The sequence below is a fragment of the Saccopteryx leptura genome, chromosome 3, assembly GCF_036850995.1.
Source record: "Saccopteryx leptura isolate mSacLep1 chromosome 3, mSacLep1_pri_phased_curated, whole genome shotgun sequence".
Classification (NCBI taxonomy): domain Eukaryota; kingdom Metazoa; phylum Chordata; class Mammalia; order Chiroptera; family Emballonuridae; genus Saccopteryx; species Saccopteryx leptura.
This window is the reverse complement of record NC_089505.1, coordinates 76,016,947-76,034,541: the sequence shown is the minus strand read 5'-3', so window position 1 is coordinate 76,034,541 and position 17,595 is coordinate 76,016,947. Positions and strand designations below refer to the sequence as shown.

Sequence of the window (17,595 nt, the reverse complement as noted above, 5' to 3'; positions counted from 1 at the left end):
GCCGGAAGCTGGTCCACACTGTCGTACACCCAGCTGGGCAACGCTTGCACAGCCAGATGCGGAGTAGTCGTGGCTAGCGGTTGTGGTCGTAAAGTCGAATGGTCATAAGTTGCACAGGTCATAAGTCAATCAATATTTGTATAATGGTGTTAATTCTCCAATGAAAAAATGGAATATGCTAAATAAAATGAAACTTTGTGTGATCTCTGTGAAATTACCTGTACTCTCCAGTTGATTTCTCTATGCCACTACATTCCACAGCAACATTCTTAAAATCTCTGAGCAGATCATATAAACAACATTCCATGACCAATGAAACAAGGAAAAACTACAGTGAAGTTTTCTATTAAAGTAAAATAACCACTTAGTTTCTATAACCAAGAGTCATGAGTTTTGGAAAAAAGTTAAATGTACAGAAATGCAATGTACAGAATATTATTCATATTAGAAATTTGTGAGATTTCTACTTGGCTAGTAACTTATCAGCTTTGTTGAATTACCTATGTTGATGCATTATTTCTCTATCCTTCTGAAAATGTACACACTCGTTTGTTCATTTCTCAGTCCTCTTCTACATTACATCTTCAGGTTAGTAATATACATGCTACATGCTACACTGTTGTATATCAAAACATGTAAATTTGTTTACATGAACTAAAAAAATAGATATGTGAAATAATACATATAGGCTCAACAGCTAAAAAGAACTTCCCAATTATACTAGAGTGGATTTTTTTTCAATTACTAGAATTCGTGAAGCAAAATACTGTATTATTAAAAGGTGAGCAGAAGTTACCCAAGAGACTGCAAGGGATATAAAAACATGTTTATAACTCACAAGCCCTGGAGGAACAACACAGCACACCTGTAGTCTACTCATGGAGGCCACAGCAGAGTGCCGGCAGAGAGTAGCAGGACCCAGAGCTCGTGCCTTTACTAGGGTCCACCTGCAGACTCCTAGGGATTCTTGAGCTAACTTTAGATTTTTCAAACTAAATCAAAACAGCAAGGTTTTGGCAAGTTATGCAGAGAACTTATTTAAGGGCAATACATGGTGAAAGCCCTGATGTGTGAGAAATTCTGTTGCTTACAGGGGTGTCGAGTAAGGTTAGCATTATGCAAAAAGCTCTTCCATGTTCTTTATGTCTGTTCCTCTTCTATCCAGTATTATCAGATGTTGAGTAAAATATGTGTAAGGACAGACTTTGGAACATAAATTGCATTTAAAAGACTTAATTCTCTGATGTTCAATAAGGCTTGAACAAAGGTTAAATGTTTTGCCAAATTACTGACATTTTTACTGTTTCTCTCCATCATGAAGTCTGCAATGGTGAGCAAGTTTTGAGCACAAGTGAAAGGCTTTGCCACATACTTTATATTTGCAAGGTGCCTCTCCAGTATGTATTCCGTTGTTCAGGAAGATGAGAGCAGTCATTTAAGGTCTTGCCACAACGTCCATATTTGTAAGGCTTCTCTTGAGAATGAATTCTCTGTTTAGTAAGATTCCCAGCCAAGCAAAAACCTTACTACACTCTCTACAAATGTAACATTTCTGTCCGGTATGAACCCTCTGATGATCAGCAAGGTTTCAAAACTGGCCAAAGGCTTTGCCACATTCTCTTCAGTTGTAAGGCTTCTCTCCTGTGTGAATTCTTTGATGTCAAGTTTGAGAAGCAATTAAAGGCTGTGCCGCCTTCTCTACATTGATAGGGCTTCTCTTCAGTATGAAGTCTCTGATATTCATTAAGGACTGAGGAACGGCTAAAGGCTTTGCCACATTCACTGCATTTGTAAGGTCTCACTCCAGTATGAATTACCTCATGTGCAGTAAGACCTTTACACCAGGTAGAGTCTTTGCCACATACTTCACATTTGTAAAGCTTCTCTCCAGTATGAATACTCTGATGTTCATTCAGTAAGTGTTGTCAGTGCATTAAAGCCTTTCCCACATTCTCTACATTTATATGGCTTTTCTCCACCATGAATTCTTCTATGTTTAGTAAGGGCTGGGGAACTGCTAAAGGCTCTGTCACATTCTCCACATTTAAAGGGCTTTTCACCAGTATGAACCCTCTGATGTTCAAGAAGAAGTGACGAACTTATAAAGGCTTTGCCACATTCTCTGCATTTGTATGGTTTCTCTCCTGTGTGAATTCTTTGATGTATAATAAGCTGTGAGTTCCGGATAAAGGTTTTGCCACATTCTAAACATTTATAAGACCTCTCTCCAGTATGAATTTTCTCATGATAAATAAGAGTTAAGAAATGGCTAAAGGTTTTGTCACATACTCTACATTTATAGGGCTTCTCACCAGTATGAAGTCTCTGATGTTGAATAACAGCTGATGGCTTGCTAAAGGCTCTGCCACATTCTCCACATTTAGAGGGCTTCTCACCAGTATGAATCTTTTGATGCTGAGTAAGATCTGATGATCTTCTAAAGGCTTTGTCACATTTCCTACATTTGTATGGTTTCTCTCCCGTGTGACTTCTCTGATGTATAGTAAGCTGTGACTTCCACATAAAGGTTTTTCCACATTCTATACATTTATAAGACTGCTCTCCAGCATGAATTCTCTGATGTTCAGTAAGGGTCCTGGAACTGCTAAAGGCTTTGCCACATTCTCTGCATCTGTAAGGTCTTGCTTTAGTGTGAATATTTCTCTCAGGTAAAGTAAGGTATGAATGCCAATTAAATGTTTTATCACACTCTTTATAAAGTTTTTCTCCACTATGGACTTTCTAAAGTCTATTTACATTGAATATTTCACTAAAAGCGCTCTTACATAAATTATAAGTGTAAACTTTCTTCTCAGTATGAATATTCTCATCTTCAGTATGATCTGAAAATTGCTTAAAGGATTTGACACATTTACTTTGTTCATTTGTTATCTACACAACATGAATAACCTGATAACTATTAGAATGTGATATCTGGTCAAACACTTTTCCATGTTCATAATGGTTCTCTGGAAATGGGGTTTTCTCGTTTTGATTCGGAATGAATTCTTGGTTAAAGTTTTTCCAACGTTCATTGCATTGGTAACTTCTCTCTCCATTATGTGTACTCTAGTAATCATTGAAGATAGACAAGGCTTTAGTGAAATAGTGAAACCTATCATTTCATTTAACATGTACACTTTATCCCAAAGAACTATTTTGTGATATCTATTAAACTATGATGGTTGTATAAAATATGCCACCATGTTTATAAAAATTATAGACATTGAAATGAAAAAGAACATTTTTTGGTGGAAGAAGGATCCCTTGTTAAAGTACTTGCCAAACTGATCACATTTAAATTTTACAAGTGCATCATAAATCTGTTAGAAATCATTGATTGAAAAGTTTAACCTCGCCATGTATTTAAACTGAATCAAATGATTATTTACTCCATACATTACATTAGTTCCTATCTTTTCTAAATTTCCTTTTCAAGAATATGTAATTGTAAAAAATAGTTTTTGATCTAGAGGAGGAAGAAGGAAAGCATTCATTTGTTGTTCCACCCAGTTGTCCACTCATTGGCTGCTTCCTGTGTGTGCCCTGATCAGGAATTAATCCACAACCTTCTTGTTTCAGGATGATACTCTTAACCAATTGAGCAAACAGACCAGAGTGCAATGAACATTTAAAAAATAATAATAAGTATCCTACTGTGGCTTAAACCCTCCTTTAGTTATACCGTCATCCGAGTTTGCAAAGTTTGCCAGCTGAATCACTGGTCAGGGCACATACATGAAAAGATCAATGTTGGCCCTGGCTGGTTGGCTCAGTGGTAGAGCGTCGGCCTGGCATGCAGGAGACCCAGGTTCGATTCCCGGCCAGGGCACACAGGAGAAGCGCCCATCTGCTTCTCTGCCCCTCCCCCTCTCCTTCCTCTCTGTCTCTCTCTTCCCCTCCCGCAGCCAAGGCTCCATTGGAGCAGAGTTGGCCCGCGCGCTGAGGATGGCTCTGTGGCCTCTGCCTCAGGTGCTAGAGTGGCTCTGGATGCAGCAGAGCAACACCCCAGATGGGCGGAGCATCGCCCCCACCCCCATGGGTGTGCCGGGTGGATCCCAGTTGGGCGCATGCGGGAGTCTGACTGCCTCCCCGTTTCCAACTTCAGAAAAATAAATTAAAAAAAAAAAAAAAGATCAATGTCTGTCACTGTCTCTCTCCCCATCCCTCTCTAAATAAATAAGTAACAACAAAAAATAATTGCCTCAGGCTAGTTTTGTCCATATTAACATCCTTTGTTCTCACCACTCTTTCTAAAATCCCAAGGCTTTCATAAAGTGTACATTATCAAAACCACACCTTCCATATCTTACCAATATTATTTTAGAGAAGAAATCTTCTATTCTTATTTTTTGTAACAAGGTCTGGTTGTCTTCACTTGGCATAGCTGAGAGATACAAAATAAATGTTCACAGTTATGACACAAGGTGAATGAATGTGCCAGTAATTATTGACAAAATTACATTTTGAGTACTCCAAAAACAGATTAAGAGTTCAAAGCAAGACCAAGAAAGGTAATAACAAGGAAAAGTCACATCAGAGAGGAATGAAAATCTGCTTCTATTACTGACAATACCTGCTCAAATACCCTGGCACACAATGGCAATATTATAAAAAAATCCCAATTCTCAGTGACTTCTCAAGAGAGACACATAACAATACAGTGTGTTCAATGAACCAGCTGCTTTGCTGCTTTTTGAAAGACCTGTTTCTGTTCTGCATGACACAGAGTGCCAAGAGAATGGTAGCACATGGTCAATGCAGTGTACTGACTACTAAAAAAAAGTAACTGTTCAAACACACAAAGACTGCAATACTGAAGATATCAAAAACAGAAAGAGCCTGACCAGTGGTGGTGCAGTGGATAGAGTGTCAACCTGGGATGCTGAGGTCCGATTCTTTGATGTCTCCTGTCTGAGTGTGAGCTCATTTGACTTAAGCATAGGGTAAAAAGTTTAAGAGCAAGGCCACCAGGCCTGACCAGGCGGTGGCGCAGTGAACAGAGTGCCAACCTGGGATATTGAAGACCCAGGTTCAAAACTCCAAGGTCACTGGCTAGAGCATGGGCATACCAGTTTGACTGTGGAGTCATTGGCTTAAGAGTGGGGTTATAGACATGACCCCATGCTCGCTGGCTTGAGCACAGGGTTGCTAGCTTGAAGGTCCCTGGTCAAGGCACATATGAGAAAGCAATCAATAGACAAACTAAAGTGTCACAACTATGAGTTTATGCTTTTCATCTCTCTCCCTGACTGAATGTCCCTCTCTCTCTCTCTCATTAAAATAAACAAATAAAAGACATCAAGGTTGTTGGCTTGAGCATGGGATCATCATGATTCCATGGTTACTAGTTTGTGCCCCAGGTCACTGGCTTGAAGTCCAAGGTTGTTGGCTTCAGCAAGGGATCACTGCCTCATTTGGAGCCCTCCAGTCAAGGCACAATGAACAACTAAAGTGACTCGACAATGAGCTGATGCTTGTCATCTCTCTCCCTTACTGTCTATCACTCTAGGTAAAAACAAAAACAAAAAAACCAAGGTAGAGTGTCATCTTAAACAAAGAAAAAAAAGATAAAGAATGTGAAAATAAATGTGAAGAAATAAATACATTATAAAAAAGAATGAAACTTTTTAGCATGTACTCACATAGAAGGTATTGTGCTAAGTGAAATAAGTCAGGCAGAGAAACACATGTACCATATGATGTCAATTATATGTGGACTCTAAAGAATATAAATAAATAAACAACCAGAGACAGATTCACAAATACAGTGAACAGAATGATGGCTGCCAGAGAGCAGGGGAGCTGGAAGACTGGGACAAAAAGTTGAAGCAATTGAGAACCCATTGGAAGTTACAGAACAGTCACAGGATGTAAAGTGCAGCACAGGGACTATAGTAGACAATACCGTATTAACTATGCTGGGTCCCAGAAATATCATGGGGAATATTTTCAGATTTTGTAAAGTAAATGAAGGTCTAACCACTATCCTGTACATCAGAAACTAGTTCAAAATAATATTGAATGAAAAAAATGTAAACCAAGAACACATTTATCTCCAAATTTTGAATATTATAGAAAAGTTCCAATGATAAAAAATCCTTCTATATAACTGTACGTTAAAACTAAGTGAACCCTCGCCTGACCAGGTGGTGGCGCAGTGGATAGAGCATCAGACTGGGATGCGGAAGGACCCAGGTTCGAGACCCCAAGGTCGCCAGCTTGAGCGCGGGCTCATCTGACTTGAGCAAAGAGCTCACCAGCTTGGACCCAAGGTCGCTGGCTCCAGCTGGGGGTTACTCGGTCTGCTGAAGGCCCGCGGTCAAGGCACATGTGAGAAAGCAATCAATGAACAACTAAGAAGTCGCAACGCGCAACGAGAAACTGATGATTGATGCTTCTCATCTCTCTCCATTCCTATCTGTCTGTCCCTATCTATCTCTGCCTCTGTAAAAAACAAACAAAAAAACCTAAGTGAACCCTCAAACAGCAAAAAGTTTACATCATGACATGTATTATACAGCAGAAAAATTTCTCAGACAATGCATTCAAATCATTCAAAATAATTGTCAAGTATAATTTTAATAAAGACATATTTAGCCTGACCAGGTGGTGGCGCAGTGGATCGAGTATCAGACTGCAACTCATAGGACCCAGGTTCAAAACCCCAAGGCCGACAGCTTGAGTGCAGGCTCACCATATTGAGTGCAGGGATGCTGGCTTGAGCATGGGGTCATGGTCACTACTGGCTTGAGCCCAAAGGTTGCTGGCTTGAGCCCAAGGCTGCTGGCTTGAGAAAGGGGTCATTGGCTTGGCTGGAGATCCCTGATCAAGACACATATGAGAAAATAATCTATGAACTAAGGTGCCACAATGAAGAACTGATGCTTCTCATCTCTCTCCCTGTCTGTCCCTATCTGTCCCTCTCTGTTGCCCTCTCTCCTAAAAAAAAAAAAAAGAAAGAAAAAGAAAAAGAAATATTTAAAGGACATGAAAAACTTTTCCTCATTTAATGTACTTTAGCTTTCTTACAAAAATGTATAGGCTGTAATTCAATTCACACACACACACACAAAACCCCTTCATTTCTAAATAAAGAAACCATTAGAAAGTTGTAAAATATGAAAGACTAATCTTTAATTATTTCAGATTAAGTATACCACAATAAAGGAACATGCTGAGAAAGCAAATGTAAAACCTCAATAAGCCTGACCTGTGTTGGCAGAGTGGATAAAACATTGACCTGGAACGCCGAGGTTGCTGGTTTGAAACCCTGGGCTTGTCTGATCAAGGAACATATGGGAGTTGATGCTTCCTGCTTCTCCCTCCTTCTCTCTCTTGCTTTCTCTCTCTAAAATAAAGTCATATATATATATATATATATAGAGAGAGAGAGAGAGAGAGAGAGAGAGAGACCTCATTGTTAGGCTTAAATCCAGAGCCCCATTCAAACACAAATTCTCCTCATCATCTTGGCTCAAAGCAGAACATTCTCATTCTCCACTGTGAGGTTGTAATTAATTTGCTTGCTACTCTCTCTCTCAACAGCTTTCTGGTTCTTACTTTGAAATGGAGCAAAAATTTATCTTTGCAGAAATGTCAGGGAAAACTTACATTGGGAAGGGAGCTGACAATTAGGGGAGTTTTAAATCACAATAGTTGTTTGTTAAAGCCCAGCCACAGGCCCAAAGATGCCCTCTTCTGATAGATCAGCCACTGCAAACTCGTGGGAGGAGGAGGTACTGGTTCACCTGAAGCCCAGCTAGGACCTTTGAACCAAACCAGGACTTCTTTTAGACCAGTAGTAGTCAACCTGGTCCCTACCGCTCACTAGTGGGCATTCCAGCTTTCATAGTGGGCGGTAGCAGAGCAACCAAAGTATAAATAAAAAGATAAGATTTAACTATAGTAAGTTGTTTTATAAAGATTTATTCTGCCAAACTTAAAGAAATTCCAACATAAAGTACTTGGTAACTAATTATTATTATATGTTTTAACTTGCTGTAACTCTGCTTTATAAATTTTATAAAGTAAAGTTACTTCCCTACTTTATAAATCACCATTACTGTGGAGCCAGTGGGCAGTTAGAAAATTTTACTACTAACAGATTCAAAAGTGGGCAGTAGGTATAAAAAGGTTGACTACCCGTTTTAGACAGTCAGATGGGGAGAGAGTCAATTTGGAGGAGCTGTGGTACCACTCCAATCCACAAACAAAAAATATTACCTTACACCTATAGAGGTAACGACGTCAGCTGCTTTTTCCAAGACCCCTAACTAACCTATAAAAACCCTACTCCAGCCCTCCTCATTGCTGACATAGCATTTGGTCTGTCTGTCTGCCTGCACCCAGGCGTATTAAATCAATTTTTCTTTTTGAATGTATCAGCCTGTGTTTTTGGTTCAGCTCTCCCCAGTACCCACCCACAGACCTGGGAAGGGGTTTAGCCTGTCAACTATCTCATATGGAATAAGGCCGTCCAGCTGGAGTTCTCTGCAGGTCTGACATAGGGGATTATAAAGGCCTGCCAGTTGCCAAGGGAGACCGACAATAGGATTTCCCGCCTCCCCAGTGGACCGGCCACATCAGTTTCAACCTTTCACTCATCATTGCTTTTGCCTGAAGTAAACTGGAATTAAGGAACAAAGCCACTTCCTAAATATGAAGTGCCCAATAATGCTGTATCCCATTTACTAAAAGGGAGCAAACCTATATATTGTATCAGTATTTGTGAATCCAAAAGCACAAATATGACAAAGATCTCAGCAAAAAGTGAAAACAGAGGCCCTGGCCAGTTGGCTCAGCGGTAGAGCGTCGACCTGGCGTGTGGGGGACCCGGGTTCGATTCCCGGCCAGGGCACATAGGAGAGGCGCCCATTTGCTTCTCCACCCCCAACCCCTCCTTCCTCTCTGTCTCTCTCTTCCCCTCCCGCAGCCAAGGCTCCATTGGAGCAAAGATGGCCCGGGCGCTGGGGATGGCTCCTTAACCTCTGCCCCAGGCGCTAGAGTGGCTCTGGTCACAGCAGAGTGATGCCCCGGAGGGGCAGAGCATTGCCCCCTGGTGGGCAGAGCATCGCCCCTGGTGGGCGTGCCAGGTGGATCCCGGTCGGGCGCATGCGGGAGTCTGTCTGACTGTCTCTCCCCGTTTCCAGCTTCAGAAAGAAAAAAAAAAAAAAAAGTGAAAACAGAAAAGGACACAGTCCCAGGCAGCTCTCAACTGCACAAAAGAACTGCAGAATGACAGTGATGACAAAAGCAGGTAACAGTGGACACTTTCCCACCTCTAAGGTCACCTATGGCAGTGACTATGGAAGGACTCCATGAGATACATAGAGACATGAAATTACTCTAATGTGGACAATTAAAAATTGACCAGAAATGATTTTTTCTTCTTTTCTGAGAGGAGGGGAGATAGACAGACTTGCGCCCCAATAAGATCCACCTGAAAACCCCCATTTGGGGCTAAGCTTTACTCATTGGGGCCACGCTCGCAATTATTTTGGCACCTAAGGTGGAGACACCACAGAGCCATCCTCAGTACCCAAGGACAGTACAGTGCAGCCAATTGAGCCATGGCTGTAGGAGGAAAAAAAGGGAGAGGAAGAGAGCCCTGGCCGGTTGGCTCAGCGGTAGAGCGTCGGCCTAGCGTGCGGAGGACCCGGGTTCGATTCCCGGCCAGGGCACACAGGAGAAGCGCCCATTTGCTTCTCCACCCCTCCGCCGCGCTTTCCTCTCTGTCTCTCTCTTCCCCTCCCGCAGCCAAGGCTCCATTGGAGCAAAGATGGCCCGGGCGCTGGGGATGGCTCCTTGGCCTCTGCCCCAGGCGCTAGAGTGGCTCTGGTTGCAATATGGCGACGCCCAGGATGGGCAGAGCATCGCCCCCTGGTGGGCAGAGCGTCGCCCCTGGTGGGCGTGCCGGGTGGATCCCGGTCGGGCGCATGCGGGAGTCTGTCTGACTGTGTCTCTCCCTGTTTCCAGCTTCAGAAAAATGAAAAAAAATAAAAAAATAAAAAAATAAAAAAAAGGGAGAGGAAGAGAGAGAAGGGGGAAGAGGAAGGGTGGAGAAACCGATGGTCACTTCCCCTGTATGCCGACTAGAATCGAACCCATGATATCCATACATCAAACCAATGCTCTGGCCCTGGCTGGTTGGCTCAGTGGTAGAGCATCGGCCTGGCGTGCAGAGGTCCTGGGTTCGATTCCTGGCCAGGGCACACAGGAGAGGCACCCATCTGCTTCTTCACCCCTCCCCCTCTCCTTCCTCTTTGTCTCTCTCTTCCCCTCCCGCCAGCTGAGGCTCCATTGGAGCAAAGATGTCCCGGGCGCTGGGGATGGCTCCTTGGCCTCTGCCCCAGGTGCTGGAGTGGCTCTGGTCGCGACAGAGCGACGCCCCTGGTGGGCAGAGTGTTGCCCCCTGGTGGGCATGCCGGGTGGATCCCGGTCGGGCGGATGCGGGAGTCTGTCTGACCGTCTCTCCCCATTTCCAGCTTCAGAAAAATACAAAAAACAACAACAACAAAAAAAACAACCAATGCTCTTCCACTGAGGCAAAAGGCCAGGGTCCAGACTGAAATTTTGTAATGATAATTTATACTAAGCAAAAGAACATTTTGAAGTGAAACAGAGAATCAGAGAACACACAATGCTTTTTGTTGTGATGAAATCACCAAGTCTGCAGTCTGTAGGGTCTTGTGGGAAACCTCCACAGGATTAGAGATGATAAACTTGGCTTGAACAGAGCATCAGACGGGTAACACAGAGGACCCAGGTTCAAAACCCTGAGGTCGCTCGCTTAAGCATGGGCTCACCAGCTTGAGCACAGGTTTGCTGGCTTGAGCGGAGGATCATAGACATGGCCCCAGAGTTGCTGGCTTCAGCCCCATGGTTGCTGGCTTGAGCCAGAGGTCACTCGCTCTGCTGTAGCCCCCACTCAAGGCATATATAAGAAAGCAATCAATGAACAAGTAAGGTGCTGCAATGAAAAATTGATACTTTTTATCTCTCTCCCTTCCTATTTGTCTGTTTTTATCTGTCCCTCCGGCTCTCTCCGTGGTTTCTGTCACAAAAAAAAATGATATATCTGAAAACATGACATCTGTCCCCAGGGTTCCTGAAATTTCTGCATCCAATTTCAGGATCTCAACCACTTCCATCAAAAACTCCAAATGAGAAAAAAGCTTATCGTGTAATTCCTCAGGTACGTGCACAGGTTTTCTGTGGTGCCCAAAGCTATGGAAGAGGAGTCATCATGGCAGCTCTCAGTCCAAGGGGAAGACTTGGCCCCCACTGCTAATGTGATGACGGAGGTCACTGGAACAAAAGCAGAGTCCCGAGAGGACGCAGGAGCACGGGATGTGTTGGAGACCAGCTGTCCCTCTATGACAACAGGGATACACCTGGGCCTCTCACAGCCCTTTCCACTGCAGCAGCTTCCCAACCACACTGTAAGGTCTGGCCTCCTCCATGATCTTTAGATCTCTTCCCGGCCTCATCTGCTTCCTCACCCCACCTACCTGGGTGGAAGGATATTTTCTTTTTCCTTCACATCCCACTGCTCCTACATTTGCTCTAAGAAGAGGGCCAGGACTGACTTACAGAGAGCAAGACATACTTATTAAAAAAGGGAACATGAGTTTTATTATAGATTCTTCCATTTCCAGTTCATTATCTGCCCAGGTGAGAAGACATGGTACATCATTAAAATGTTCTAGAAAATAACTTTCCAAAATGTTTTCTGATAGCACCTAATTGTTCTAGACAACATGTAAGTTTTCATACACACAGAGTTCTAATCAATGTGCATCATGAAGCCTTTGTTTCTACACCAGCAAACCCCCATATTTGTTCAGAAGGCAGGACTCTGAAATCTACCCTGCAAGGCAGAAGCTCCCATGTGATGTTCCCCTTAATGAATGAAACAAAACCCTGCAGGTAGAGAAAAAACTCAGGAAGTCATCCTCACCCAGGGAGACCAGGTTCCTGTAGTTCTCCAACATCACATCCATGTACAGTTTCCGCTGAGCTGGGACCAGGCATTCCCACTCCTCCTGAGAGAAATCTACAGTCACATCCCTGAAGTTTAATTGTTTCTAAAAGAAAAGACACATTACCAAAGGTCCACGTTCTGAGTTAATGTCACCTAACATGAAAACAGGGTCAGAAGTGGTTTTGCCCTAGGAGAAAATAATTCAATAATATCATTTTCACCCAGCAATATGTATTTTGTGTATGTGTGTGAGAGAGACAGGGACACACAAATTGTTTTGAGAGAGATTATAAGCATCAACTCAGTTATGGCACTTTTAGTTTTTCACTGATTGCTTTCTCCTAAATGCCTTGACCAGGGGTATACAGCAGAGTGAGTGACCCCTTGCTAACACCAGGGACGTTGGGGTCAAGCCAGCAAGCTTTGGGCTCATGCCAGTGACCATGGGGTAATGTCTATAAACCCATGTTCAAGCCGGGGACCATGAGTTCAAGCTACTGACCTTGGGGCTTTGAATCTGAGTCCTCAGTGTCCCAGGTCAAAGTTCTATCCACTGCGTGACCACCCGGTCAGGCAGCAATATTCTCTTTCAAAAAAAATTTTATCTTCTTTTTTTTAAATCTTTCACACAGTAATACTCTCTAACGTATTTTCTAACAGTTAGTAAAAAGTATGACATTTCCACAAATGCACTACATAGACGTGACTTTTCAAGATGAACTTTAAAATGAAGGCACCACTGCAACCTGGTAGCTCAGGTGGTTAGAGCTTCTGCTGATCTACTAAGGTTGCAGGTTCAATTCCTGGTCAGAGCACATACAAGAAGCAACCAATGAATGCATAAAAAGGTGAAACAGCAAATTCATCGCTTTCTCTCTCTCTCGAATCAATCAATAATATTAATGCACCAGGCACGTGGGTTTGTCTGTGTTGTATCTGTATCATTCATGATCAGTTGTACATATTTCTCAGGTGGAAAAGTCCTGGCAAGTTGGAAGTGTTAAGTACTTTTTCAATCTTGACGTGGTCAATAGTGAACTACAGTTTGCTAAAAATGCTCATTCTCACCCAGGAGTTCTGGGATAGTTGTTTCCACATATCGAAGAAGTTCCCCTTTGACTAGTGATATCAACTACTCCAGCCCATGTGCCATACTTCTGATAACACAGGGAAAGAAGACACAGGAAAAAATTCATACGCGACTTTGAACTGAAATTTTAATTTTTTATTTATTTGTTCATTTTAGAGAGGACAAAGGGGGAGAGATTAAGAGGGAGGAAGGGAGAGAGGGAAATAGAGAGAGAGAGAAAAAGAGGGAGAAGCAGGAAGCATCAACTCCCATATGTGCCTTGACCAGGCAAGCCCAAGGGTTTCAAACCAGCGACCTCAGCATTCTAGGTCAACGCTTTAACCACTGCGCCACCACAGGTCAGGCTTGAGCTGAAATTTTAATGGAATTTGTTGATCTCACAAAATAGAATGCATAGTAACCACAAATTTACTACACCTATGTAGTCTTAGAACAAGATGTTCTTCCTTTTTTGTGAGACTGTTTTGTGAAATATATAGCGAAGGGTAGACCTTGAGTTTTACTTGAAACAATCTACAATTTTTCAAAAGAAAAAACAAACGTAGGCCAATACTCATAACAAACCTTAAGCACTTTTAGAAGTTTCTGTAACTGAGAATAACAAAAACAGCTTAAGCAAGAGGAAAAAACAGCTCGAATCATGTTAACACATTATGAACACAGACATACATAGGGAAACTAGGTACAAGTTAAAAGTGACAGAAAATATAATAAAATCAGGATTATTTTGTGATTCTGTAAATGTCATGAATAGGTTGAGGATAATACTCGTTTTTCATAAACACAGTAGCAAAAACACCCATGATAATAGAAAAGTTGAAGCTATTGACTTCTGTCTCTAATTAGTTTGAAAATTTTTATACACATTTGTGGAGAGCTATCTGCTGTGACATTGTAGGCAAACAACACAAATAAGGAAATCATCAGAAAATGATCACAAAAGTAATTTTGCAAACGTCCATCTACATGTACCCCCCCACCTTCTGTTCCTTAACATTCCTTTAAATAGCAAGACGTTCTCAGCGATCTAGTGAGCAAGTCTCTTCTAGCTGCTCTTCTCTGTCAGAACTTCCTCAGCTATTCTGACCCATAGAAGGTGCATTTCCTTAATCCTGTCCCACAGAGCTGACGCTGCAGCCACATGAACCTAAAGCCTTTCTATTTGATACCTGAGCCTCTGACCCATCCCCATAGGGATGTTGGACATCCCCTCCCAGGTTGATGTGTCACAAAGGGGATGTTTTCAGTAGTTGAAGGTCATTAATTCATGGTGAGAATTGTTCACGCCCTCAGGGAGCCTGGATGGAGAGAAGGCACAGAAGGCTCTGGGACAAAGGAGGGAAGTTTACAGTATAAGCTGCTGACCCTGACAATTAAGAAAAAAAAAAAAAGTAAATGGAAACCACCTCATTAGGCAGGAACACCAGAAGTAAAGAACTAAAGTTTGCGGGTCCTAAATCCACTGAAGTTAGGAGGAAAAGCAAACACAGCCTCTGCCCAGGACACATCGCTTACCTGAGAAGCAGCCATTCTGTCCTGGTCCTGCTCCTGCTTGTTCTCTCAGGCAACAATATGTTGAGGAGCCAAGTCTGCATTTCGAGACAGTGCCTTCACAGGTGTCCACACAGCCCCTTCATCCACTTCCACCACACTCACAAATGAGACTTGGGAATGTTGAAAAGGCCACACTCTCTTGTCCTTCCTCACTGGAGTCACACAAAAGTGCTCCTACAGGGAGACCACACTGTATTATTTTTCTGTCTTCACCTGTCTCCTCCCTCAGACGTCCACACATTCCCACAGCAATGAGAACTGGCGCTGCTCTCCTGAACGCCCAAACCCAACACAACACCCTGTCACCTCCCCTGACCATCCCTGCTCCCCACTCTCACTAATGCATCCCGGGCGCTCTCCTCTCTGGAGCGTGTCTGTGCCTCCCCACTCACCTTTGCCTGTCTCCCTCCTAAGCTCTGAGGGCTCCTCTTCTCCTTCAGAAACTTGTTTCTTGAATCTACTTCTTGTACTTCTGTAACCTCTAAATAAGTAAATTTTCTCTTCTAAAAAACAAAGAAACAAACAAAAAAATACCAAACAAATGAATCCAGGAAACTTTCTACTAATCTCTGGGCTCCTTTTCCTGTGTTTCCCACCCTCCTCCGCTGCTTTCTCCACTTTTCTCTATTCCTGTCTCTACACCTGTTACGAGAAACTCCTGAAACCTGTTTCTTCTTCAGATGCTCTTTCTCCACAATCTTTGTTAGTGCTCCTATCACCAAGCACGCATGTCAACAGCTTCTTCCCTCACCCTCATTCCCGTGTCTCCCGCTGCACCTGTTGGTCTTTCCTGCCCCCCCCCCCCCACAGGCTGACTCAGAGCTGTCTGTCCCTCGGCTCCCCCATCCCTAACGCCCCCTTTCTGTCCCTCCTCGCTCCCCCAGCTCTCCTCCTCTGAGCCACTCCCTCTTTCTGAAGTGCCCCGTCCTGCGCCCCCACTTCTGCTCCCCAGCCCCCTCCCTGCTCCCTTCTCTCCGGGCCCCTCCCTCTCCTGGGGGTTTCTCCCCTTTCTTCCCCTCTCGCTCCTCTCCTCGGTTACTGTCACTCTCCCCGTCGTGGTCCCGTCCCGTCCCCCCCCCCCCCCACTCCCACGTTGCTGTCTCTTCATGGCCCCTCACTGACCTCTCCTCCCCCTCCCGTGTCTCTCTCCATCCCCTGACCCCTCCCAGCCCCGCTCTGCGTGTCCCCGGGGCCCCTTCGCTGTCGCCGCTCCCACACAGCCCTCCCCGCGCGGGGCCGGGGGCTCTTCTGGGGACCCCGCGTTCTCGCCCGAATCCCCGCCCCATGGAGAGTGTGCTCTTCCTGGACCTGGGCCTCTTATTAAATTGGGTGGGGTCTCAGGAGGGGGTCCGCAGGTCCCCAGGGCCGGGGGTGGGGGATGGGGGGGTTGGTCAGTACAGGTTCTATAGGACGAGAGAGGCCGGGTGGGGGAAGGGCGCACACTGTCCATCTCCAGCGCCCAAGTCGGTCTCCCGGGACTTTAAAAACCATGGGGGGGAACCTGACCGGGCGGTGGCGCAGTGGAAGGAGCGTGGGACTGGGATGCAGAGGACCCAGGTTCGAGACCCCAAGGTCGCCCAGCTTGAGTGCGGGCTCATCTGGTTTGAGCAAAATTCCACCAGCTTGAGCCCAAGGTCGCTGGCACCAGCAAGGGGTTACTCCGTCCGCTGAAGGCCCGCAGTCAAGGCACATATGAGAAAACAATCAATGAACAACTAAGGTGTTGCAATGCGCAATGAAAAACTAATGATTGATGCTTCTCATCTCTCCATTCCTGTCTGTCTGTCCCTGTCTATCCCTCTCTCTGACTCTGTAAAAAATAAAAAATAAATTTTTTTTTTTTTTAAATTAAAAACCGCGGGGGGGGGGGGGGCGGATAGGAGGGCTGCCTCTTGGAAACCGACACAGAGCCCCTACCCGGCAGCGAAGCGGGCAGGCTTGAGGCCTCTCACCGGGACTACGCACTCACCGCTGAGGGCTCGGGAGCGGGGCTCTCGGCGTGCGCAGCGACTCTCAGGCTACCCGCGTGCGTGCGTGCAAGAATGGGGACCGGGAGGAGCGGGTTTAAACCGGGAAGACCGTCTCCAGATCCTGCGGTACCTTCCGGATTCCAAGCCGCTTTCGGATCCGTAAGAAAGTGCGCGTGCGTAGCGTCTCAAAAGCGTGCTAGGGGATCGCCGACTGAGCCCTTTCTTATTGGGTGGGGACGTTAATACTAACTAATCAGGAGTGCAGGGAGCGGAACTGGGACAGGCACGTCCTTGGTTCACTTCCACCTCATGGGTTAGTTTTTTGTAGGTCTTGCTATTTGACTAAGGTAATAAAATTTGTAAGATCCCCCCCCGCCCCCCAAAGTTAGTATTATGATGAGTCCCTGGCCGGGTAGCTGAGTTGGTTAGAATGTCGTCCAGAGTACACCAAGGCTGTGGGTAACCAGGACAGAGCACATATAATAAGGGAGCAATGAATGCATAAATGAGTGGCGCAAGAAATCCTTGTTTCTCTTTCTCTTGGCCCCGCCATCCCCGCCTGAATACCAATCAATAAAAAAAATTTGAAGAATATTGTGATGACACCGCAAAGATTGAATGTTGGATTACAACTTTGACACATTGTATGATTTTTCTTAGATGGCTCTGGTCCAGTTATTCAATGGCTTAGCATCCTCACAATACACCAAGGTTGTGGGTTGATCCCTGGTCAGGGCACATGTAAAAATTAACCAATGAGTGCATAAATAAGTGGAACAACAAATAAATACTTCTCCCCGCCCCCAAACTCAAAAAGTTTTTAAATTGAAATCTCATTTTAAAATAGATTTCCCTTAAATGCATATAGTCTGATGTTTAATAGTGTTATTTAGTAATGTATTGGAGTGTTTATTAAAAATATCAGCTTATTCATTGTATTTTATTATCTCCCCCAGTGTGCATTCCTGATGCTCTGAAAATTCATCCTGCTGAAA

The 17,595-nt window shown here is 44.2% G+C and overlaps 1 protein-coding gene across 1 annotated transcript; it reads right to left on the bottom strand.

Annotated features, from left to right (window-relative positions):
• Positions 1-1,577: 1,577 nt before the first annotated feature.
• LOC136398227 (zinc finger protein 331-like) lies at positions 1,578-15,916 on the bottom strand. Its single transcript, XM_066372592.1, is given in 7 exon segments — positions 1,578-1,919; positions 1,921-2,662; positions 11,202-11,376; positions 11,963-12,089; positions 13,641-13,667; positions 15,023-15,133; positions 15,791-15,916. Coding segments are annotated over 7 exon segments (1,650 nt in total).
• Between the last annotated feature and the right edge of the window lie 1,679 nt (positions 15,917-17,595).